The sequence below is a fragment of the Stegastes partitus genome, unplaced genomic scaffold (genome assembly GCF_000690725.1).
Source record: "Stegastes partitus isolate 25-593 unplaced genomic scaffold, Stegastes_partitus-1.0.2 Scaffold0, whole genome shotgun sequence".
Lineage (NCBI taxonomy): Eukaryota > Metazoa > Chordata > Actinopteri > Pomacentridae > Stegastes > Stegastes partitus.
The window spans coordinates 607,410-633,931 of NW_007577731.1; the positions used below are offsets into that span (position 1 = coordinate 607,410).

General features: G+C 46.3%; 1 protein-coding gene across 10 annotated transcripts in view; it reads left to right on the forward strand.

The window, feature by feature from the left end:
• st3gal3b (ST3 beta-galactoside alpha-2,3-sialyltransferase 3b) overlaps nt 1-24,390 on the forward strand; it is a 55,781-nt gene extending 31,391 nt beyond the window's left edge. For all 10 annotated transcript variants that reach the window (XM_008276279.1, XM_008276596.1, XM_008276360.1 and 7 more), the window contains 6 exons: nt 2,465-2,528; nt 2,631-2,726; nt 5,081-5,267; nt 15,785-15,931; nt 18,525-18,671; nt 22,595-24,390. In XM_008276279.1, the coding sequence (XP_008274501.1) occupies nt 2,465-2,528; nt 2,631-2,726; nt 5,081-5,267; nt 15,785-15,931; nt 18,525-18,671; nt 22,595-22,684 (731 nt within the window). In that variant the 3' untranslated portion in view covers nt 22,685-24,390. The remainder of the gene's footprint in view (nt 1-2,464; nt 2,529-2,630; nt 2,727-5,080; nt 5,268-15,784; nt 15,932-18,524; nt 18,672-22,594) is intronic.
• The last annotated feature ends 2,132 nt before the right edge of the window (nt 24,391-26,522 follow it).

The window sequence follows — 26,522 nt, forward strand, 5'->3', positions numbered from 1 at the left end:
GTCAGACCTTGAACGTCCACATAGTTTGCAACCTTCGCAACAAATTCCTGACGTTGCGTCCTCATCGGCTAATTTAAAAGTTTCACTAATACATGAATGATATCACAGCTGTTTTCATTCCCGGCGTGCCTACCACATGAAGGCACACAGACTGTTACGCAACTTTACACATCGTGATGAGGAAACATGATTCAGCCAGAAAGACAAAGCGAACTGGCGCCAAATACTTGAACACACTTCAGAACTGGAGTCCACAATGGTCGGCCCTCGGCAGTGTGATTGTTTGAAGATTGCTCAAATATCCTTAATACATTAGTCATCATCGTGCCGCAATAGATTATTGACTTTTGTCTTGGTCGCCACGGCAGCTCATGTTGAGTCAAAAGCCATTTTAAGAGCAGGTCTAAGAAATGCCATTCTCTCATCACGAGATCCTTTATATTGTTTAGACTACGCTCTCTCCAACAATGTGTCTGTGTTTATGTGTTATGTGATGCTCCTGCCGTTCCTCTGTGTTGCCAGTAAAAGATTTTTGTCATTTCAAGAGTTCCGAGCTGGATTAATGTCTGAAGGTACGCCCATTCGTCTTGGGCTCCACCACGAGACATACTTTGCTGAAGTGTTTACCCCGGGTCCTTATAACAATTAGCTTCCATGTCGTTCTCTGGAAGAGAGCACTGCCCATTGTGATTTTTCACTTTCCCCCCGCTCGGATCCAGGTGTGGTCCTCGGCCTTGTGTTTATGCTGCTCGCGGGTGATGCTTGACGCCAGACATCGACACCACATCCAAACAATGGGCCGCGGCTCCGCTCGCCTCTCCGCGGCAGGTTAATCATTAGGATCGTTAGCAAGGGTGAATGGGCTATAATATGTCTTACAAACTGCTTCGAGGCCCCAGTCTAAACTCTCGCCTTCTCACTCTCACTTTTATTGTTGCTCTTGGCCCCTCTTTGTGGCCAGCGTGCTGTACGGTGATTGTATTAAGTGAAATAGAAGGCAGTGGAAATGCCCGACATATTCTAACAATGCGAAGTCGGCTGACTGTTATGTAGGATCCAAAAAAAGGAAATGTTTTGTAGGATTATAATAGTTAAATCCATCTTGTCCTTCTATGGTCAGCATTATTACAAATACAGTCATGACTCGATAGTCCGACCCTTAACAATCCAGAACCTTGCCGTCCGACAGGTTTTTAGGAAAAACCAACAGAGCCCATAAAAACAGCCTTAACATAGCGACAGCCTTGGATTCTGACTCCGACATGCGTGCTCAGTGTTTACAGAAGTAAACATGGATGGTAACAGTGGAGCGTATCTGCCACTCCCCCGCCGCCACCGATGGTGGAAACAGAAGTGTGAGCACTAACTAAACTAGCATCAGCAGCCAAGTACTGCCTGTGTGTTCTGGACACTTCCACCCCGTCAGAGTGCTGCCCCGGGGTGGAAGTGGCTGGAATGTGCACCAGTGCACCGGTCAGTTAGGCTGAAATCCAGCGATGCGTAGTGTTCTAACAACACACTGGTTATTATAACAACTATGAACAATAATTAACAACTAATGAGCCTTCCAGCATCAAGCCCTCCTTGTATCTCGACCTCCGTCTGGACAATCCGACAGCCTTGCTATCCGACATAAAAGAAGGTTTTACATTTAGTGTCGGATTATCAAGTCACGACTGTACAACATGAATAGAAGACAGTTGGGAATGTGACGGCATAGGCAGGTCTGAGGTGTTACACAAGATGATTTTCAACTTGTAGAGGCCTTAAAATAGCAAAGCGGAGAGAGAAATATATGTAGTATCTAACGCTGAATGCATCACTCCTGCAGAATGCCCAGACGGACGTGGCAGGAATGCACGCTATGGCTAAACATTACCGTTTCTCACCCTGCGATCAGCCCGGCTCGCCATCGCCCACTTCACCAGGAGAATGTGCTTGTTTGAAAACAGCATTCCTCTCTGAGTGCTTTTATGGGAGAGCTTCTACACACACACATGCATACCGTCCTGAACTCGGCGTGTCTGTTTCGCCCAGATTCACAACAGCTTTTTTCCCTCCATAATCTCATCGCCGCTGTTTCTGGCGGCTGATTGGTCACTCCTTATCTGTGGCTGAGTAAACGGAGAGAGGTGTTCTCTCCTCCTGTCTTAGGACCACCTAGACTGTTGTATCTCCAGCGGTATGTTCAGATCTTTGGCAGTCTGTTCATCTTTTAAAGGGCTTTTCAGATGTTTTCATCATTGGCCGAGATCAGTGTGTTCGCCTGGCGTGCTGCTCCATCAGGAGTGAGTGCTTGGTCCCATTAATTGCCAAGAAACACGTTATCAATTATAATTCACCTGTTTATCACAGCTCATACACTCATGTAAGACTTTCTTGTATTTATAAACTGTAATTTTGTGCGACCTCATGCGTCTTTGTCCTCCTCACTCTGGTTCTTTCTTTTTGTTTTCCCCTGCAGAGAGAATCATAGACAGCATTCTAACTGCCACGAAGAACTATGGATTCGGAGAGGAGCTCGACAGGTACCCACACCTGCTCCCGCTCACGTCAGCTTGAAGTCCACTTGTTTTCTTCTGTCCGTCGGTTCCTTAACTTGCCTAACTTGTGTCTGTCCTGCCTTCCAGCCTGAGCTGTAAAAGATGCGTCATCGTGGGCAACGGTGGCATCTTGTCCAACAAGTCTCTGGGCTCCCGTATAGACGAATATGACATCGTAGTGAGGTAAGATGACACCGTAATGAAATAAGACACTGGAATTAAGAATGTGAAAGCATTTTGTCCCTGTGGATAAACCATGTCATAGTCAAGGCAGAATGGTATGACCAGGATGGGATCAGTCATTTTTTGATATTTCATATTTAAGTGCATATTCAGGTGAACAACAAACGTATTAGACCTCCACCCAGTGTCAGGTTTATGCCACAGCTGCCCTAAATGAACAGATCTGGTAATTACCAGAATCATTTCCTATGTTTCTGTAATGGTTGACCCACCAGTATGTAGACGCTCGTTAACCAAAATGATGTTTTTACTTCTAAAGAATAATTATTATTGCTGTCCATGAATTTTCAAATGTCCTATTTTACAAAACAACTGAAAGAATTATAAAACACGGTGTTATTATCTCTCGATTAAGACATCAAATCAGAGCTGTTTACTGGGGTTTTAGTGGTTGAATGTTTCTGACTTTTCAGAGAGGCCCAGGGGCTCAGATTTGGGTATAAAAAGTTGAATTCAGTGTGAAATTCCTCATTCCTGTTCAAAATGGTACAACGTGGGGAGCTGAGGGTGGTAAGCACACCCTCTGCAGCCCACAGACATGAAATATGAGGCTTCCTTCAAATGTCAATGCGCTCTTGTGTTTTATTCTAAAAATGATAAAAATATTAAACGGCAATGCAGAAGTCTCTGTACTCTTATTTAGTCCCTACTTAGTAATGTGCCTTTATACAGACGCTACAGCTTTCTTTTCTATATTTAGGAGTTTCCACTGACTCTTGCCGTCGGTCACTTCAGGTTTTTAGATGTTTTTAGGCTTTCACACACACTTATTTATCTCTGAGTGTTGTTCCAAAAGCTTCAGCTTGTGTCTTATGAAATGTTGGACTCTGAGATGTGTTTTGGATCGCTGTTGTGTCGTAGAAGCCAGCGTCTTCTCTGTTTCACTTCCTTTACTGACTGCATGACATTTTGCTTCTTGTGCCACTGAGGCCCCGTTTACACGCAGCAGAAACGGTGATACCTCAGTGAGCCTTTGGTTTACACGTAGACGAAGCTACGAGTCACCAAAACCATCAGATCTGAAAAGTCCGGCCACAGTGGAGATCTGGAAAACCTCCGTCTTTACGTCTGCATGTAGACATGAGGAGGAGGAGTCTGACGGCACAGTGAGCGACTAAAGCGTCACATGTGTGCGACCATGTTTACAGTCTGGCTGCTGTGATAGAAAGTCAGTGTTTTCTAGTGTTTTCCTTGTTGTGTCTCTAACACCACATGTAGGAGCAGCTCCACTTCTCTGTCGGTCCAAACAAACATACCTCGCACCGTTAGCGTTGAAGTAACAGGACGTTTTCGTTGTTGTTTTTTTTCCAGGATTCTGATTGGCTAGCATGGCTTTATGCTTCTGGTTACACTGCCCCCTGTAGGTCTGGCAGCTCATAGCAGCTCTTATTGACGTGTTTATGCAGGTTTGTGTTGATGAAGATGTTTTTGAAACCGATCTGGTGTGAACGATGTTATTTTGGAAATCGTAGATCCGTTTTAGTGAATACCCTGAGACCTGAGAAAGTCGAACATTTCCAGCCCCACATGTGCTCGTAGGCTTCATCTGAAGCTGCTCCTCTTGTTCTCCAAGCAAACCTTTGGGGAAAGTGGCCAAAGACCTCATCGGTCCACAACCCTTGTTCTGAAGATGACATGTATTCAGATGTTGTTTTGCAGACTTCAGATGTTGCCTCTAGTGATGAGGTTTCTTCCTAATGACTCTTTCTTATACTTGGAGCAGCACAGTGGAGCCGTGCACCATTGCTCCTGTGGGGGGTTTCAGCCTTTTTGCCTTTTTGCTAAATGGCAGTTTTATCTGAAAGTTTTCTCTGAACTTCTAGAGTTAGACCTTCACAGTTGTTCCACTCGGCTGAATTTCTTAACGAGATTTCAGACAGTTGCTGTCTAGATTAGATTTGATGTTATTTTATTGCCGGTCCCTCCTTTGCAGACACTACTTTGTTTAATTTAGGGCAAAGATTCTTGATGAAACTTCTGGACCTGACAAACAGCTGAAGGCTGAACAAGTTATTGAAGCGCTGAGATTTAACTGCAAGGCTGCCCGTACACATTTTATGTTAAGTTTTTCTTTTAAGTTTATAGAAACCGTAACAGCATTAACATTTTAAGAAGACTTTTTAAAAAAAAAATCTTTGCTGCAGGGTTGTGTTTTCTTGTTTCAATTTTTAAAATAAATCATTGTCAGATTATAAAGACAGCTGCTTTTTACAGTGTGAAAAAAGTAAAACTCCAGGTGCTTAACTTGTGAACCCTGAGCTCTTCTTACTTGACGTCTTCTTATGCGCTGGCAGGTTGAATGAAGCTCCTGTGAAGGGTTACGGCAAAGACGTAGGGACCAAAACCACCATGAGGATAACCTATCCGGAGGGAGCCATCCAGAAGCCCGAAAACTACGAGAAAGACTCGCTTTTTGTTTTTTCTGCTTTCAAACCGCTGGACTTCAAGTGGCTCAGACAGATGGTCTACAAGGAGAAGCTGGTGAGCACACATTTAGATTATTGTTCAGGAGTTGCTGTTAAAATTTATGAACTGAAACAAACAGAGACCATTACTCAGACATGCAGGAAAGCCTGTAACACTCTGAGTGGGTGTTTAACTCCACGCCGATCCAAATGGAGAAGTAAATTCCACTCTTATATTTTTCTCTTCATCTCAGCATTCTTTCCTTCACAGTGTGTGTGAGTCTGACCAGCACCCAGCAGAGGAGTTCTGCTTCTCTGGGTGTCCAACTGTGTTTAAATATCTGAGTTTTTTTTAGCAAAGCATAGTTATTCCAGCTCTGATCACATTCTGTACATTCCTGTGTGTGGACGTGTGAGCCGTTTCTGTAAAGAGGTTATGAGGACAACACACATCTCTGCTGTGTGTGTTTTAGATGGTGAGAGGCCAGCTGACAACCACTAACAAGTATTTTTTTCTTACCAAATCTTCCGTGTGTCCTCTGGGAAAATGTTTAATTCCTCTTTTAAATGACGGCTCATAAATTGCCTCCTAATCACAAAGGGCATACTAAATATTAGAACGCTCTCTCTCTTATCTTTTACACCTTTACAGACGACAGCTTTTTAATGTGTCCTTTATATCCAATCTCATAAAAAAGAAAAAGCCTCTCATAATCATTTTCATTCTCTAGTATCTCTCTGACTGAGATTATTTCGAGTCCACTCAGCTCCAGGACAAAGGCAGCGCTTAATAGAAGTACCTCCTAGAATTATTAGAATAAGGGCATTCACATTTAAAGGAACATGCCAGCTGTTCATTTTTAGCCTGTTTGCTCTGTTTGTCTTTGGTCATTTACCTCGTTGATGATCACGAATCACCGGTGGGGGTTTTGAAAATCAGAAAATGCCAGAAACAAACATGAGAAAGTGTTGAGTGGTTTCGCACACAGAGGTAAAACGTTGTGGTGCTGCACAGCCCACAGATCATGTCCTCCAGAAGTTAGGGAACATGAGTGTTTGGTGCAGACTGCAGAGAGAAAAGCAAAAGTGACCGTTCACACTTAAACCGACTTGTATGGTAACTGCAATATCTGTCAACATAACTGTGGGTTGTTCTGGCCGACTACACAGGCAGAACTGTGATTGTTCTGTTCAATCAGAAAACACTGGACCGGGGAAGTCCACTGTGTTTTCCTGCACAGCTGTGGGACTTTCAGGGACCGACTGCCAGCTGGAGTTTTTACAAGGTGACATTTGTCAAGATACAGTCGTGAGCGGGGATAGAAGCTGAAGAGGAAAGCGCCGTACAGTCACAATAATGAATGAAAAGGGCACAGGATGGCGAGCTGAAGCTAAGCAGCGGTGTGAACTTGGATTAAAGTACAAGAAGGGAAAAAAAAAATCGATGGAAAGGACAAAGTGAAAAAGGATAAAAGGGATAATGACTGGGGAAAAGAAAATGAGCAGTGGAAGGTAACTGTAAAGTAAAATGGAGGAAAATGGCCTGCTTGGCTGGCTGATGGCCCCTTCAGCCTCTGATCGGGCCCAGATTTCTCCGGTGCGTCGGAGGGAGAGGACAGTGGAAATGGCTGGTTGGGATAATTGATCTGGCCTCTGGCGTCCCGCTCGGCTCTCTTTGATCTGCTGAGGAAGGAGGAATGTTTCTCATGGGTTAATAATCAAGGCACAAAGAAAGAAAGAAAGAAAGAAAAATCATTTTGGTCTGAGCCTTGATGATAGTATGGGAGAAGAGAATGGACAGATGTGCACAGACCCGTGTTTGACCTCCAGATAGGCAGTGTGCATGTGCAGCGTTTGATTTAGTGTCACATGAATTCAGGATGCACGGATTTCACAGCTGGGTATGAATGTCGGCTTTGGAGTCGAGGTTTGGGATGTTTCAGGTCGAGCTCTAGAATTCTGGTTCTGGGACTGTGGTTCTGACAGTGACTGTTTGGCTCAGCGTGAAACAAACAAAGGAGCCAAACGTCTTGTACAGAACAGATTAGCATGAACATAGTGTGGTGCTGATGTTTGCTCCACTTTAAATATCCAGCTGGAGCACAAAGGAGACGTTTAACCTGCAGGAGGAACCTGAAAGGAGCGGTGAATCTATACAGGAAGTTATTCTGTAATATGCTTGTTCAGGCTTTCTCCTCATTAATTTACACATAACCCTTGATCTGTCGGCCAAACAACTGCACGGGGATGTCACGGAGATGCCTGCAGGTGTTGAGACTCGGCTATAGGTGCAAACATCAGTGTGAAATCCTGCAACAAGACTTTAGTGTTTGAGAAACATTCCTCAAAGACCCCCGACAACGTTTTAGCTTTCAGACTCTGGGCTCCAGGAACGGAAACGCTGGTCAGTTGCTCAACCAGCTGTTTGTGAGCTCTGCGGGTCAGATGTGCTGTTCATTAGTGCCAGCTATTGTTCCTCGGCGGCGTCGGGTGTTGTTAGCATTCAAGCAGACATGTTCGGAGCGTGCTATCGTTTGACAGCGGTGTATATTAAGCAGCACATCTTGCAGCGATTTAAATGATAATTTGACTTAACTATCCGAAATTGCCGTCGCGTTTTTGTGCCCATCGGTGGAAAGGCCGTTAAAATTTGTATTTAATAAACAGCGTCGCTTTGGGAGGACACACGTAGCTGCAGACAATTAGTGAGTTCCATGTAAATGTGAATGTGTCATAAAAACCAACAGGGAAGGACATTATTACCTTTTTCGATAAGACCCAAAAAAGAAGAAGCCTTGTGTTTCCAGGGCAACGGTGTCTGTTGTCAGGTGGATTTGAAGTCCTGGAAACAACATGAAAGGAAGTGAAGTCCTGTTAAAAGATTGATCCTATCTGCATTGTGTCTGACTCACAACCAGCGAAGACAGAAGAACATAAAGACATGAGGGCAGCTCTGTGTGTTCTGTGAATTTAGGCAACATTTTCCAAAAACAGCGACTCCAATACTTGTTATATTATCGTGACTCAGTAATCCGACCCTTAGCAATCCGACAGCCTCGCTATCCGACACAAAAGAAGGTTTTACGTTTAGTGTCGGATTATCGAGTTACGACTGCTCTTAAACGTCTGACTTACTACCTGACAGCCGGTATTTAAAACCAATAAAAGGCAGCTGAGACGTTTAGCATAGACGGTAATACCCTGGACTTTATAGGACAGGCAGCAGGAAGCCCTCCCCATGCTCTGTCCATTTTGTGTATCCGAGAGGGAAACTCAACTCTGGACACTCATCCTCTGGGAGCTTTTACATCTGTCGGTCCAGCAGCCGGTTTCTTTGTGTAACCCGCACACTTACAGCTGGAAGGGATGCGAAACCTTTTCACTCGCCTTCTGTGGTTATGAAAGCAAGCGTATCTCTGTTCTGAAAGGTCGGTGGGTGGTGCACAGTCCCAAAGTGACTCAGCCAGCCAGTGGTCAGCGTGCTTCACTACCCGTCCCTATTGTGGCCTCTGAAATGCCCCGAGTGTTGTCTTGGAAAGTTGAACCGAACGCAAGCTCGCGAGGACGTTTCCCAATCTGTTATTTAGTGTTTTATACACTTTCTCAAACACACACTTTAAAGTCCAGCTTTGCAATCTTGACCTTTGTCCCGATCAGGTCTGAGGCTTTTAGACACTCTTCCCTCTCTAGACGTGTCCTCCGCTACATAAACAGTCACGGCACCGCAGCATCACGAGGCCTCGGCTCTGCTGATCCCTCGTTACCGCCGCTCTCCGTGATTACGACTCAACTTTGTCGCTCTGCCTGAAAGTCTGACCCCACATGAGCGCCGGTCTGGTTGATTGCCACGTCACAGGCTGTTTACGAATGTGCTCAAACATGATTTCCACGATTGTTGATGTTTTCTTTTTCCCCTGCGTCTAATTTCGATTCTTTCCCTCATGCACGGCGCACGCTCACGGCTCATGCACACACAGCCGCGCTTGTTTGTATACGGGGGGATATTTTTAAACAGAACCAGTGAAGGATATACAGCTGGCGGTAAACACCAGGTTTGAAGGTGGAGTGTCGGTGTTCTATCTCCCTTGTTTGTTTACAGGAGCTTTCCCTGCTGGCTACAGGGCAGAGAGATAAATGATGGATGCAGACAATTTCAGGAAGAGAGCACTTCTCCTTTAATAGAAATACAGCCACAGGGTCTCACTGACAATATCAAAATATTGGCCATGCCAGAACTTGAGTCTGTGAGGAATCACTAAATTAGCCAGTCACTTCACATCTCTGAAAAGTTTTCTAAACCAACTCGCTCCTGCTAGAACATGGTTAGGAGGCACTTCCTTTTGTTGCTCTCTGCAGGAGTGCCCAGATCTGTTGGCTTATTTTCGTGTAATCTTATCTCGAAAGGTTTATTGTAACTCGATCAGCGAGGATGCTCTCTAGGAAGCTATATGGCTCTTTTTTTAAAGCCCAAACATCTGTGAAGAAGCCCCAAGTAGCATGCATACGTGCATTCATAAACATTTACATACTTGTAAACATGATTTTGAACATGAACCAAGTGACTAACGCGGTGTCCGGATGTCGCTGATTACCACCAGAGTCGTGTTTCAAAAGTGACTCACCTACCGAGCCGGCTGTGATTAACACTCAGACCTGCACGCCGGGTTCTCCTCAGCAGTTCTGATGTAGACCATCTTGGTAATTAAGCATTTGAGCGAGTTTAAAGGGAACTTTGATGTGGCCGAGCGGTTCGCTAGAAGGACTTGTTTGTTTGGCAGTCAGATGCCAGAGTGATGTTCCTGGTGACCTTCCAAGATGTCACCTGTTGTTTCCCAGAGACCGTGATCCACATGCTGCTCCTCGGGGTCACGGTGTTGTCACTGCTGGCGCTGTTTTCACGTTTGCCGTCATGGGAGCGTGGAGACGAGGGTTTCACACAGAGAGAGGCCAGGAACTGAGAAACCGCCGCGACCTTAATGGGGGCAGAGGTCGTGTTATGTGTCAGGAAAAGCAAAGGACAAGTTGGCGAGTGTTTCAGATTCCTGGCTGACAAAAAGGAATAAAATAACCACCTCTATGGATGTCACACCTTCCTCTCGCCTCTCCAAACATTCCTCCTGAAATGGCTCCTCTTCAGTGGAGCACTTATGTGGTGAGACGCTGCGACTTGTAAACTCAAAGGCCCGACATGTACACAGTGCTAATGACCTCCAGACAAGCATAATTGTGATTGTTCGCAGTTTCGGGGCTGCCGTTTTCGTTTCTAAATTGCTTTAAGTCGGCCTTCCGGATTCCAGTCCAGCTCGTTTGAGTCGTCCACTCCATAAACATCAAACACAACCACATCCTCACCGCTGAGGAGGCTCCATGGAGGTAAAGTGTGTGATAGCTGCCCATCAGGGAAGAACAGGGACATCTGTGGTTCAGCCATATTACAGGATTATTGTAGAGAATGCTCAAAAGTAGGTCGAAACTCTGACGTGTTCTGTATCTGGAGACAAGATGGTCCGGCTTTGCTGCTTGTGGCCGACAGGAAGCTGAAGTTTGTTTGTGTTCATTTACATTATAGGGCTTTAAAGCCACCTGTAGCCACCCGGCACATATGAAGCATCCTGTCCTCCCCTTAGCCCTCATATTTCAGTCCAATTCACTTTACACTGCATCCCTCAGGAGCCGTAAAGCGAGCGATCTGCTTCACTCAACACAGAGAAACATTCTGGGTAAAGGTAGGTGGAATTTCATTGGCCTGCGGTAAAACCAAACCACGCTGAGCACCATAAACTCAAACCTCCAGACCGAGCTGTTTCTTATTTGGGCATTTTTACATTTCTGAAGCGAAGGTGTATTTTCAGTTTATTCCAACGGGAAGAGGACACATGCCATCGCGTTTATGCCCGGTCTAATTTAAGCATTTCACCAACGGGAGCTTCTAGTTGCTTCTCTTGCGTTTTTAGCCGTCTTGTACATCTCCTTGTTTCCGCGGAGGCTTTCTTTTTGCCGTCCTTCTGTTTCTCCCAGTCCGCATCACTTTTTCCGTCTGTTTGATCCTTCACCTCTCTCGGCTTACGGTCGCTCCTTTACTCGCTCTGTGCCATTGTCTTCCTCTAATCCTCTGCTTTAAGTGCTTTTTTGATGCTGTGATTTTCCTGCAGCTGTGAAATCACAAGACAAACACTCGTAGCCTTTACAAAGCTCCAGCTTTGTTTGACAACACTGACGGAGAACCTGGAGTGTTTTAAAATATTTAACATGTACAGTGGTGCTGCTGTGATGTTTGTGGCTACCAAAGAACCAATTCATTTATGGTCTTATACTCATCTGTGTAATCAGACAACGCAGCCTCTTTTAGACTAACCAGTGCTGAGGAGTTTGTACTAATACCTAGAATCGCCGTTCGTGCAGAACCGAGCTCGCTGGCTCGCTGCTTTGTGTGGGAAACCCATGTTTACAGTTGGTCCTCAGCAAATGCAATGAATGTTATTTTAGCAGATAACGACGAGCCAGGCAGATATTAAGTAGGTGTGTTGAAAATGTACAAATTTGGCTCCCATTCCACTTTCAGACGCACTCGCTCTTAACCTCAGTTACCCTGAGGCTCACTTGTTCTGAGTCTATGAGCTGTTGGTACCTGCTGAGTATGAGCTTGCTGTTGGAGACTCCACCGTGGCAGCGCTTCGTATTTGGTCCGGTTTTGTTAGATTTGTGTTGGACAAAGGGACGGTGACCATACTTATAGTTGCTTCTCCTGTATGTCTGTCTGACTGACGCTTAAAACGAGAGCATGCAGGATTGTGTAGACGGAAAGCATCAGCTACATGTTGAAGTAGGATAAACCCACCTGTCCTTCTAGGCTCCCTCTGACCACAGCTTCAAACACATGAACACACTGTTTGAGTGCAGCTGGCGGACTAACTCAGGAGCGTGGCACATTAAAAGTACCTCAGGGGTACAAACGCACTATCAGGCTACATGACGATTTCTGCCAGACGTCCTGCTCAAAGCCAACACCAACACGTGTTATAGTAACGTGAGATAAACTGCATCAAACGACACCTGCTCACAGCTCGGCTACGACACACAGAGGAGCCAAACAGGTGTGTGTGAGCATCCTGGAGGAGGATGTAGACCTCAGAGACTCCAACAGATGCAGGATGCTGTAGGTAACGTGTCTGCACTTTGCCGTTTATGTGCGTTGTGCTCACCTCCTCTCGCAGTGTGTCAGCCAATGAGGGGAGAGTGTGTGCAGGTAGCCAAGTTAGAAACAGAGTAGGCCGTCCAGTCTTCTCATGTGGACCAAATGCAATGATTGGACGGGCTTTTTACAGAACTGTGACTGCCACAGATAGCAGATTTCTCTTTTTTGCTATTAGAGCACTTGATTTATTGATCGCTGTGTATTGTATAACTGTGTACTTAAGCTTTAAAGTCAAAACCACCATGAAGAGCCATTCAGGGTGCATAACCCATCCTCACTGCAGCTCCTAACCCCAACTTCATACAGGTTACTCATCCACTGGAGTGTGAAGACTGGAAATGCTAGAAAGTGCAAAATCCTGCCATGGCACAAATATCAACCACTAGAGCTAGAATTGGGATAATGCCACTGAACTGCATAAAATATCAAATGCAGTAGACTCAGTGAAAGAGTCGTGACAAACATAAAGCCTGTGACTTCAGTGTCCACTGAAACTAGCAGCAGACATCAAACCTCAGGTCTGTCTGGAGCAATGAGGAGAGCGTGCCGTTCCTTACAACAGAGATGTTGTGTTTCCATCGTGTCGTCTGCTTCTTTCTCATTGTCTGAGGTCGGACCGACTTTCTTTTCCTTACATCATCTCGTTGCACCCTCCTCTCCTGCAGCGCCGCTCGGCTAACTGACTCCTCCTGATGGAGTGATGTCGACCTCTCCTCAGTCCATCACCTCGCAGTGTAAATAATTAACTCTCCCGGTTCAGGGCTGTTTTAACAGGTGCTTTACTGGAGTGCGCAGCCTTGTGCATACACTTAAATCTAATAATCCAGACCAATTTAACCATAAAGCTGTCGCGGGAGAAGGGAAACAGTCATTTCCTCTCTGACCGCAGCCCAGCGACGGCCCGGCCGGCCAAGGCTGCACACTTGTGTTCACCTTTGAGCATGTGCGTGTCAGGTCCTGGTGAGTAAGTGGTGTAGGACCGTTGTGCTGCTTCCTGTTCGAATGCCACTGCTGCAGTGGTTTGTCTTGACAAAGAGGTTAGCGGTCAGTCCGCAGTGGGATTCACATCCTGTTCCCTCGGGGCTGTTTGTACCAACTGTGAGCACAGATTTTGGTGTCTCACTACTGATAAAGCAAAGTTTTAGCACTGATTTAATACTCTTCCTTTGTGCCTTTTATTTACCCAGGTAAGACTTTGGGGAAGTCTTGTTCCAGCTCACCATGTGCCACTGACAAACGTGTTAATATTCACACTCTGTTAACGCATTCTTCAGGGCTGTCAGTTTACAGTTCCTCTGGAATAGTTGGAGAGCTAAATGTTCTGCTGGAGGATGCTGTTTCAGGAGGTGGAGTGTTATTCACTTTCCCTGTCCTGTTCATCTGAGCTGGTGGAGTGTAGAGCCCTTTCCTGTAAGCAGCTTCCCACATTCCTAAACTGGAAACGGCACCCACAGCTCCCTCCCAACAGGCCTGAATCCTCACATACTAATTGCTCTTACATTTCTCAAAGCCACCTGTACTCGTCTGAAGATCTTCAAAGCGATCCCCACCCCGTGACATTCGTGTCTATGTACATGCCAAGTCATCGCCGTGTAAAGGAAGGGGTGTGTGTTGTGTGTCATTAGCCTCTCTCCTTCCTATAATAAAGAAAAAATGCATCACTCTCTTTTATTCGGCCTACACAGACGTGCACACATCCAAACAGCGCTGCTAAATAGATTCCTGGCAAACACAAGCTGTGTTGACAGGAGAGATGAGCTGCTGTTCCTGTTGCAGCTTGCCGAGGGCACAGAGCCGGGCCCACGTTCAAAAAGCGCCGCCACTGTTGAAGCCACAAAGCCAGCAGACTTGTTGCTACTGCCTCTGCCAACACACACAAACACAAACACACACACACACACACACACACACACACAGAGCCGTGCACTGCCGTATCAAAGGCAGCCAGGCGGGTGCTCGACTATTTGAACAGGTGATTCCCATTTACAACTGCTGACCCTTCTGACTTCGTGCCTTTTAGGAAGTTACACTGTCAGGCGAGTCAATCACGCACTGGTGCTTTGCTGCGTGTTCATTTGGTGGCTGATTGGTCCGAGTGGAACCGTCTCAGTTGGAGTTTGCAAAGAATTCTGAATTGGGTATTCACTTATTTAAAGGTGTCTCAGTTTCCTAATTAAATCCAGTTTATCGTCACTTTGCTGTACATCCACAGCAGTACAAACAAAATGAAAGAGCGTTTCTTCAGGATCCAATAACTTAAAACAGTTTAAATAAACATCTGGATCAGCGGTTCAGCATTCTGACAGCTGTTGATCAGTCTGGAGGTTCTTCCTTTAATGCTCCAGAAATGTAATAATACCCACTGTGTGTTCTCTTATGACTGAGCTGAACAAGTGCATTTCATTAGAGTTACATAATTTTATTCAGGTGGTGCTGCCGGCCCGTCTGACAGCTCGTCCCAGCGACTGATGATGATTGCCTCGTGTACAAAGACCTGAGGTCTCGCAGAACACCCCCAGGTCAAGGTGCCATTTGAACCATTTCCTTTCCGATGCCGTTTTTTACCACAGATGTTCGTTCGAGACCCACTTTTGTACCTGGAGCTGCACATCTTAGATGAGTGTAGACCAACCCCAGTGTTTCTGCAGTTTAAAAATCCTGTAATTTACCAGTAATGTAAAAGCATGCCATGTTAAACCACGAGCCTGACCTGAAATGTGCAGCTTCTGCTCTCTGATAGGAAAGTTAGCAGAACCCTTATGAACATATTTCTGTGGAAAGACTCGACCCGGCAGCCAGAGGAACATCCTGCTTCAGAGTCGATCTGTGTCAACATGATTTTACTCCTAAAAGAAGTGTCGTTTTTCACTTGGTTGGTTAAGTGTGACCTTTAATCTGCAGTTACATTGAGAAGCATTGATTTAAAAAAGCATGCTGAACTGTGTGAGTATGTTTCCAGAATAAATGCAGTAGTGATGTAGTGTTCAGCTGAAATGAACCTGATTCCCTCCAGTGTCTCCTCCAAAGCTGCTGAACCTCAGAGAAGCGTAATGCAGTGTCCACAGCAGCTGCACCCCTTGTTGACTTCTGCGTCTGACGGCTCATAATTGCTGACGTCCTGCGAGCCCCTCACCCTCGCTTCATCCATTAAAGGCCCAAGAGCCATTTCCCTAATCAGCGGTGCAGAGGCTCTGGCTGCTGCTCAGCTTCTGTCTTTTAAGTCAGCGTTACAGACGATAATCTCACTTTGATGCTGGTCCGTTTCATTTGGCGTCCCCCAGCAGCCGAGATGCCATCATGTGTCAGTGTTTTGTACCTGACAGTCATACAATGAGAAGTACCGTCCAGAGTTAATGCTGACAATGTTTAAAGTACATCTCTGTGTGCTTTCCCTTCAGAGGGGCGTCGAGGGTTTCTGGAAGTCGGTGGCTCACTATGTGCCTCGGGAGCCGACCGAGATGAGAATCCTCAACCCCTACTTCATCCAGGAGGCTGCCTTCCAGTTCATAGGTCTGCCTTTCAACAACGGCCTGATGGGCAAAGGGGTAAGGATCCCACACACACTCACAACATCACTACAGGTTTACAGCATGACGGGCCCGTGGTGTGTTTCTGTCCTGCTTCACATCACATCGTCTGGTATACGTTTTGTTAGAAAGGAACTCGCAGTAAGAGTGTTTCTTATTAAACTGACAAGTTTTATGGAAATATGGAATCAGTTGTATGCACAGAGCGGGAGGAGCCGACCTCCCTTCACAAGTGAATATCTATATAACGAAAACGATGAAGAAGGCCTGAGCCCAGCATGTTTTTCTGTGTTTCTGGAATGAGAACCATCACTCCAGCTCTACGACAGTATGCAACTCTTGCACCATAACTTGTTTATAAAAATACACAGATGTTACATAATCAGCTGTTTCTGGAGTCATTTAAGGAGCTTTTCCTCATTTTATATGAAATTTTCTTCACTTATGTAACCGGAGCTCAGATCATGAGGACAGTCGAACATAACTGTTGAATTAAAATGCTCTTCTTGTCAAGGTCGATGTCTGTAACCTGCTGCTCACCTTTATTTTATCTTAGTACAGGTGTGACTCAATAATCGGACCCTTAACAATCCTAAACCTTGCTATCCGACAGGTTTTTAGGAAAAACCAACAGAACCCATAAAAACAGCCTTAACATAGCGACAGCCTTGGATTCTGTCTCCGACATGACATTTTATGTCACCAATCAGGATAACGGCGTATTATCTGACTGAACAATCCCACAGATTGGCTACATTCACACTGCAGGACTTGATGCTCAATGAGGATTTCTTTGCGAGTTCGTTCACATTTCCAGTTAAATGCGACTTGTATGTGATCTGCTGTGTGAACTTCATACGACCCAAAAGTGTCTCGCATGCGCAGAAGAGGACACACGCGTCACACGCAGCGAGCGTGCTCAGTGTTTACGGAAGTAAACATGGAGGGTAACAGTGGAGCGTATCTGCCACTCCCCCGCCGCCACCGATGGTGGAAACAGAAGTGTGAGCACTAACTAAACTAGCATCAGCAGCCAAGTACTGCCTTTGTGTTCTGGACACAGAGCGCTCTGACGGGGTGGAAGTGCACAGAGCACTGGTCAGTTAGGCTGAAATTCAGCGATGCGTAGTGTTCTAACAATACACTAGTTATTATAACAACTATGAACAATAATTAACAACTAATGAGCCTTCCAGCATCAAGCCCTCCTTGTATCTCAACCTCTGTCTTGACAATCCGACAGCCTTGCTATCTGACATAGAAGAAGGTTTTACATTTAGTGTCAGATTATCCAGTCATGATAGATACATTTAGACTTCAATCTTCTCTAGTTTCGGTGCAGCTTCACCACTTTGAAAACACAAAGAGGGATGCTGAAAGCACATTAATAGGAAACGATTCCTCTGCTGACGTTGAATCTCTGCTGCAGCCTTGATTAAATTCTACAGTTCTGTATTTATGTTTTTATTCCGTCTTTAGAGGCTGATTTATGAACTTTGTTGGGGATCTACGTCTGTCTAAATGTGAGGCTGCTGCATTAGGTCCTCACCAGAGAGCTCAGAATATTCTGTTTGAGGGATAAAGTGAGGAAATTTTCTAAATGTTGGCCACCAAACAGAGTACAAAGCAGAGAAATTACAAACTAAACATCCCAGAGCATTTGAAATGAAATACTGGTGTGCATGTGGAGGTAGTTGTGTGCGCACACACTGCTTGTGAGGGAATATTGTTGGAGAATTGGCGGGGACATGAGGAGTGTATCGCCCTGACTCTACCCTGTGGGGCCACCAGAACACCCCTGTATGAACTCCGCTCTGCAACATGTGTTCAACATGTGGGCATCTGGTTGTGAGTGTGTGTGTGTGTGTGTGTGTGAGAGAGAGAAAGTGTGATTTGTGTTTGTGTGTGGCTGTTTGCAGCTCTGTCTCGTACAACACAAGCTGCAGAGCTGCAAGATTCGGCCCGATCCGTTCCTAGAACACGTCGCTGTTTCTCTTCGGAGTGTGTGTTTATGTACATGGAAATTAATGAGGAGGTCTATTTGTTACACTCGTGTTTACGCTGAGTGTGTGTGGGTGCATTTGTGTAAAATAATCTGTATTAGGACACGCAGTAGGGGGTTGGCCAGCTGCTGGTCCAGCTCCACCTACCCTCAGGGCTGCAAATCAGTGTAATGATTTAAATGGGGCCTACCTCCACTCTTTCTTCTGCACTCGCATGTTTTCCAACGTCCACACACACACACACACACACACACACACAGTCACACAGCCCCTGTACCCCCCAGATCTGTGGCAGCCCAGGGCGGTTAGGAAGCACAGCTCAGCCCCGTAGATCAGTGTGTCGTAGCAGGGGTCTGCAGGGGTCGCGTCTTAAAGCTAACCGTTAATCACCGAGGGCTCAAAGTCAGTTAGCAGCAGCCAGGCAGAACAAAGACAGAAGTACAGAGCAGGCAGGAGAGCAGATACGTGAGTGGCAGAGGACATCTGTGTCTGAGGCCCAGATCAGGTCCATGGTTCTAATCCTGAACGTTCTGAGTCATCCCTGGTGTATATTATACTTTATCAACACCGGCCTCCAGTCTGTAACTGCGTCTCTGTTGTTCCTGCAGAACATTCCAACTTTGGGAACAGTTGCTATAACGATGGCACTGCACAACTGTGACGAGGTCTCCGTGGCTGGTTTCGGCTACGACATGAACATGCCGCACGCTCCTCTGCACTACTACGAGACCGTCAAGATGTCCGCCATCAAAGAGGTGAGCGGTGGAGCATCAGCACCTAAAGTAACCAGGTTTTTACATTAAATACAGCCCAACGCCGTCTAACTGCTACCGAGAACAACGTGCTCTGGCTCCTCCTGAGCTGCTGTGGCCACAGAGGAGTAACGGAGGAAACAAACAGCTCCAGCCTTTGATTAGAAGGGACCACCGCTCCTGTGGAAGAGGGCGAGGAGGGATTTGGACTGGCCCACAGCCAAAGTACATCGACTTCAAAGCACTTGGGCTGATGGTAGTATTAGTGCATGAATGCTGCAAGGGTTAAACCTCTCCTAGCTAGAATGTGGCACTTTTGAGGTGATGAATATTGTGGCGAAGATGTTTGGAGGTGCGTTAATTGGATCTGTGCTTGGATCAGCTCCTTGTGCTTTGTTAGATGTTGGAAGAAAAAAAAGCTTTAAAAAAAGTCTCTGAAAGAAAAAACAAAACACATGTAGAACTCTAAAGAGGAATAAACCAGATAAAGAGAAATAAATAAAACAACAACAAGTGTGGGAATATGAACACAAATTTATGTGGTCACTTATTTCAATGTGTAATTAGGTATATTTTTAAAATATACATTTTATTTTTGCGTATAAATGATTCTCTTTCGTCCTGTACACTTTTTTTAAATATCTCGTGTTTTTTTTTATGTCATTTATTTATTTTATTCTTCTTTTTGCCTTTAGCACACTTCTGTTGTCGCACTACGCTCCACACAGGACTCTTCTACTTGACATATTACACTTACTGTTTATTTTTGCCTATTTATCTGTATTGATGGTGGTGGTAAGTCTATCTCGGTGCTGTGCTTGGGGATTAGTAAAGTATTTCTATTCTATTATGTACAACAAACGCTGAACAGTGACAACATCCAGTTAAACTCGTGAGTCCTTGGAGCGGCGCTGGTCGTCTGTCGGTCGCTGCAGCATCACGTGTCGTCTGAACCATCATTTTCTAAATGCGACCGATCTCTCTCCGCTCCATCAGTCAGAGTTTCCTCTCGGTGTTTACTCCAGTGGTATCAGAGATGTCGTCCGCGTGCTGACGTACGTAAACCATGAGCTCAGTGCGACGATAACCTTCGTCTAAACTCCCAGTGAACCTTTGGCATCAGCCGTCATCACCCTCATCAGCACTGTCATCATCAGCCACACGCGGCTAATTAATGCAAATAGTTTTGGCTTCTTTTGTTTGGAACCCGTCACCGCTGCTGGTCCCCGGGGTTGTCTGATTATCTGGAGCCACACGGTCGTGAAGCCGTCCACGTATTCCTCCGCTGCTTTGGCACCTGTTGTGGTGCACCAGACGTTAGATTTTATTCACTTCAAGCTGCTACGATCAATATGTTTGTATGAATTATGGTCTAAATGACTGCTTGAATACGAAAAAGGTTGTGACGTGTAGGGGCAGAGAACCTGACTCTGTGGAGCCGTTTGCATCGAAACCGAGCTAACAGAGGTGTGAAGTGTTAGACTCATGTTTACCAGGTAGCCGGTGACATAATTCCACATTAGTGCTGATGATGCTAGCGTCTGCTCAGTGTGTAAATAGCCACCTGTCTGCTAACACGTTATCTCTGTCAGGTTAAAAGGTGGGATCTGTGTGCTGTATATCAGTAATGGATGTCGTCTCCACGAGAGCGGGGCCATATCATAGCTGGTACACGGTAATACCAGTGTACTGCTAGGCGGTGATATGAAATTGAAATATCGCAATAAAGTTTGAGTGAAATGCGCAGCGCCATTGTTTTGGTCCGGTCTCATGCACATGGAGCGAGAAGCACGGCGGCAACCGAGGAGGAGCGCAAATGAATCGACCGACACAGGAGGGCTGGACCCGGATGTCGGAGTATTCAGTCGTTGTGGTGGTGGTCCAGATAGCAATGTAGAGATACGAATATTCGCCCGCCACCCACCACTACCCTCCAAGCAGCCAAGTACAGTACAGTTTTAATGCATATCAGAAAGAGCTGCTTTCTAAATGGGAAAAAAGCACTTTTTTTATTTGCACCAATAAAGTTGTGCAGGTTTGAAGTATTTTGTTACATCGTTATCGCACTTTGTCTCATTTATATAGTGATAAATACTTTTGGCCGTTTCACCCTGTCCTAGTCTCTACGTCTGGAAAGTGAAGCCAAATCAGAAGCGACCAAAACCTGCATTTTTTCCCCCCAACAGCCAGCAGGGGGCGACACCTCTGGTTGTAAAAAGCAGTCCGATTGTATTGATGTCTATGAGAACACGGCCGTACTTCTTAGCTGATTTGTTGACCGAGTAAACATTTCACTAATGAGTTTATGATCCTAACCAGTAGGTTCAGCTTTCCTTCAACACACTGTGATGTTAATTTTGATTAAATTTAGAAGAAAATAGACGATAAAGCAGCTTTAGGGCGGGGCTACTGTGTGACAGGTTGCACCTTATCAGCGTTTGTTTCCTCAATCAGAGCCGCCTCTCCGTCAGTACGTCTGATTTCCAAAGACCAACGTGGTGACGACCAGATGCCAGCGTTGACTGAACATCGTGCAACCAAATTTCTTTTTCTGGTTCTGCGTACAGATGTGATTTCCAGATTGTGTTCTGCGCTCCACATTAATTAAACTAAATGGTTTTGGCTTCCTGACAGTGCTGCCAGTCCATGCTCATCCCAGTCGAAACTGGTTTTTTTGTTTTCTTTTTCCTGTCTAGACCAATAAATTCCTTTCATTGTAAACTACTTTGGAAGCCGTAAACTACCACCCGCAAACAACGCTCATGTTCACTCATTTGAACAAGTTATAAAGCCGACAGCCACCTGGAGGGAAACGCGCCGCTAACGAGCACCAATCAGCCGCAGTGTTAAAACGACTGACAGGCAAAGTACGATGATCCTGTGTTCTGCAGTCCGAGCACACCACATAGCAATGACAGTGTCCCCGATGCTCCTGCAAAACCCCAAAACCTGCTCAGGAGGAGCTCGAGGAACACGACCAAGAGTCCACGGTGCTCGACATGGCTTCAGTAACGTGGTTTTAATGTTGTGGCCGATCGATGCAATGATGACGGCCTCCTGATTATTTAGCTCTTCAGCTTACTGAGCAGCTTAGAAACCGACCTGCAAATGAAGAGTTCATTTGCAAAAACAGATAGTGATTAGTGCAGCTTCAAACCAGATCCCAAAGCGAGCTGAACCTGCCATATTTAAAAGACAACATGGAGGCAAACAGTACAATTGAAGAGATCATTTGCAAAAACAGATCTCTTCACATGTAGATGGTAGACAGTACTGGTTCCTGTTTCTGAGCACTGCTGCCAACAAAATGCTTTGAGTTTTTGACCTATAGGTTCTGTTCATCAGTGCTCAGGTGTTTACGTCCTTGTGCCTCCAGCTGCCGATCAGACCGTTCCCCAGATCTCCTCTCTTCAAAGCTTCAAGGCTAGAACTGCTAATGTATGTCTGGCATGACTTCAGAAAGAGAGGATACTGGGGCTCATTGTTCCCTGAGATCGTTGCTCATCCCGTAGAGGTAGGAGGAGGCTGGACCCAGACGGGCCTGGAGTCTGTTGGAGAGTGTAGAAGGGCCCAGCCTGCTGGAGCTCTCCACTCTTTCTCCTCCTATTCCCTCCCGTACATTTCTTCCTCCACACTATGCCTCAGTTTTTTGGCCATTCCTTCGTCTCTGCATCCCAAAGCGCCAAACAGGAACCGCCGGCTCTGGTTACATCTTACTGACTTCTCATAGCACAGCGGGGAGCAAAGCTGACCCGGCGTGGCTCCACACATGTAGCTGAACACCTGCATGTATGGGAATATGAACATGCTACAGAATATGAATATAGCAGAGTTTATGGGAAACGTTAAACACGGTCCAGCAGGTCTCTCCCCACTCTGTTTGTCACATGACTCTGATGTTTTTCTCTCCTCTGATTCTCTGGCAGTCGTGGACACACAACATCGCCAAGGAGAAGGAGTTCCTCCGCAAGCTGGTGAAGGCCAACGTCATCACAGACCTGACCAACGGGATCTGAGTTTACACCCACCTCCAGTCTCCCTCTGCCATTCCCAGAGGACTTGAACAAACAAGAAGCTGGGAGATGGTTTCACTAGTGGAGTAAAAAATAAAAATCAAACCCTCAGAGTCCGGGTGACCTGCACACTGCCGGGTTTTTATATCAAAGGAGATTATTAAATACGAAAATCAAAAATTACAGGAGGGTTTCTGTGGAGAGATGCACACACATGTGCCTTCTGAACCAAAGACTCCTGCTGACTGAGGCGGGGGGACCGGGCCTGGGGAGGACTGGATCCGCCTGGACAGCTCCGCCGGCCCCGCGCTTCAACGTTTACCACTTCAGACCCCAGAGTATCACACGAATGAATAGGAAGAGCCGAGGCGAGCCGTCGACCCGCAGGAGTCGGGGTTCAGCTTGACTCGACCGGCCGAAGGGACAGAAGACAAAGGGACGAGAGACGACTGAGTGTGGGGATGGTCGAGGATGAGCAGTGCCAAACGTACCTCGTACAGGGGGGAGGCAGTCCGCCTCTCCTCTCTGCTGCCTGAATGTATTCACTTTCCTCAGTGTAAATATCAAAGATTTCTACTGTGCTTTTTAACAAGCTGCAGCAGCTCCCGCCCCCGTCCCCACCTGCCACTGGTCCACTCACTCATGTCATTCTCTTTGGGTTTTTGTTTGTCTTTTTTTTTTTTTTTGCTGTCTGTCCCGGGTCCAAAATTATCACTTGCCAAGTCAGACGGCATCAGTCACCTGCCACACAGACTGGAGTCGCTCTGACACGCTGCCGTAGAGGCTGAGCGCCCACACGGCTGCTCAGAGGCCGCCACAAACATCAGATCAAGTGTTTGAAGGTGTTATCATCACAACTCTAAATCTGTTCTTAGTTTGAAACGACTCTAGCTTTGTAAGATTTTTCTACACTAAAACGAATCACGAGCTGCATCAGGTAAATGTTCATTATTCTGATTGGTGTGTTTTATAGCACAGCTCTGGCAGGTGAGCCCTACAGCACACCTGTGGCGCTGCGTCTCTCTGGTGTCGTGGTTCCGTCTCCATGGCTTCACGGCTGTGGGCCTCCAGGCTGCAGCTCAGACCTACAGCAGCACCTCCACGCTCACGCCGGCTGTACATCGGCTCCCCTTCAGCCTCCTGTTGCTGCAGACTGTCTTGTTCTTCAGTAAATGGTGAAATCTTGGATTGTAGAATATAAATATATATATTTTTGTTTGTAGGTTAATTTTAATTATTTATTTTGTAATGGAGACCCAACGTTTTGGTCACAGGCGGGCCTGCTTTCTGCTGCCGACAGAAGTTTCCGTTTGTGTTGTAGAGCGTAGAACCAGCCCCACATGCTGAAACCATCGACGAATCAGTTTTAAATTGGCTTCATGTTCAATGTGAGCAGCTCTTTGTTTCTGTGCAGTGTGTGTGTCGACACAATGCGTGTGCTCTTCTGTGACGAAGGGCGTAAAATAGGAATTAATTTAAAGTTCTTTAAATTCAGAGGGTGTGGGCGGTGATCAGGTTCCAGTTCTTGGTCCATGTGCTGATCAGGCCTTTGCACTTTGCACATGGACGCTGTGCCACATGCGTTTCAGTATTTTGACAAAGAAAAGTGTTTATTATCACTCTATCATTGTGCGTCTCCTTTTCCTCCCCCTTCAGCAGAACAACATGAGAATGTCACATCTGTTTGCATTTTTATCACATGAATGCGATAATCAGCTTTATATTGTGATGCTGCGTTTCCAGTACCGCAGGCTTTTATTTTGACAGTTTGGTTTTTTAACTTAATGGGTTTCCACCTATTTTCTGTTTTACTTCTTCTTTAGGAGTGCATATTTACTGTACATTGTACACACACACACACACATTTCATTTATTATCCTCAATCAGTCAGCTGCTGTTGTTGCATCTGTTTTATTGCTCTTTCATGTTCTCGATACGTTTCCATAAACGTTGCTGGGTTCGTGCAGCAACACGTTCCCTCAGAGAGGTTCCGCTGGCTTTGACGGAGCGGCTCAGTTTTTTTTTTTTGAGAACGGGCCCTGTATGTGGGACCTCCTCGTGTTTTAGTTTTCTGAGAGCAAAGGTACAGGGAACAGCTGACCATTGCACTATCACCAGGCGCTGTCAGTGCCTTACACCTCATCACCTGAAAACCGTAGCGAGGCGCGTGAAGCAGGAACGTGACGGCAGCTGATCCAGGGTGTGGGCTCAGCTCCAGGTCAGGACAGGTCGCTCCTCATCTCTGTTGTTTGGGACCAGTCCATCTCTTTATGTACTGTATATATGTCATATGCAGTCCAGAAAGACCTGAAGCCTCACGCTGGTGGTTCTGCAGGTTCTAGCCCAGAAGCTACACGCTGATCTTTTAGGTGGATTTTCACAGCAAATTCATACAATTCAAATCCCGAAGCTGCTAGGACGGTGAAATCTTAGTTTCTGTGGGCTGAGATGCAACGAACCACCAGTTTGGTCTTCAGAGTTCTGAGACTAAACAGATTGTTCATCAGCCTGTTGTGTTTTCTTTTTGTTAGATTTGATTTTTTTTTTTCTGAATGCTGGATGAGTTCAGATGGATTGGACCCAAATCTTCCTCCTAACCTGTTCATAACGAAGCAGAATGTATTTGCTTTTATCATTCATCATATTTATGAAACCTTATTTTGATCATTTCGCCATCAGTGGGACGTCAACGTGATCAAAAGTGGTGATGTTTCTTTTTTTATATACAGTTATAAATGGCTTTCTGCAACTCAATAAAAAAAAGTTTGTAATTGATCGTTTGTCTGCATGTGTTTTGTGTTTTAATGTGAACCTGTGGAGCCTCGGGGTAGATCTACGTCCCCCAACAGTGTTTCTTATTGTATGTACATGTTCCTGGGCATGGTGACCTTTCAGTATATCTTGATGTATTGAGTCCACTTTCTGTTTTATGTCAACAAACTTTTCATCCTCTCTAATCCCTGCTCCTGCCACGTGACGGACAGACAGTCGGTCTGCTCGTAGTGCGACAGGCCTGGTGTTAGAGTCCACCAGGTGCTGTCTGAGTGTGTGTCGGTGTGTTCCAGTGCTGCAGGAAGCTCGGTGGAGATGAAGGAGGGATGGGATGGAGCGGTGTATAGAAGGGGATTTCCTCTGCTGCTCTGTACTCTGTATCTCCAACCTGCAGAGTCGGGAGGGGGAAGCCATTTTTCAGTCCTCCATCGGCCAGACTTCCTCCCTAATGCCTCTCTGGTGTGTTTATGTCCCCGCTCCTGTCTTGACTCTCACTTTTCTCCCAACCTCTCCTCCCTTCTCTGTATTCTGAGGTTCTGTTCCCATCTCTCTTTCTCTCTGTATGTTGTGAATTTCTTCCTCCTCACCTGCCTCGACGCTGAGGTGGATCTTGTTTCGCCGAAGGCCGCCGGGGACCCATCTGACACACAATAAACACGCAGGAGCTCAGCTGCGCTCTTGAAGCCCTCACAGCGTCGTCATAAAGCAGAGGAGCTGAGATCCAGCTGTGGGCTGCTGTGAGGTGAAGGAGGACGAGGCGCTGAGGGCCCTTAAAGCGCCTCCGGACTGTCCCGTCCTGCTGTTAACGGGGTGCCAGAAACACCCGGGGCCCCAGCGAGTCACGCCTCGCCGGTCACCGAGAACCTGACCCGGGCCACTCTGACTCGGCAGATTTCCTGACCTCCGCAGGGCGGGATCGAGTGCTCGCTCCCCTCGGCGGGAGAATATTCGCCACCTGGGATCTCCCCAAGGCAGCTGGCCAGACTGGAGGCGGTGGTTCCCGTCGGTCCGGCAGACGGAGGCATGAGCACGCCTGCACCTCCTCAGCCGGCGGGCCTTTTATTCCCAG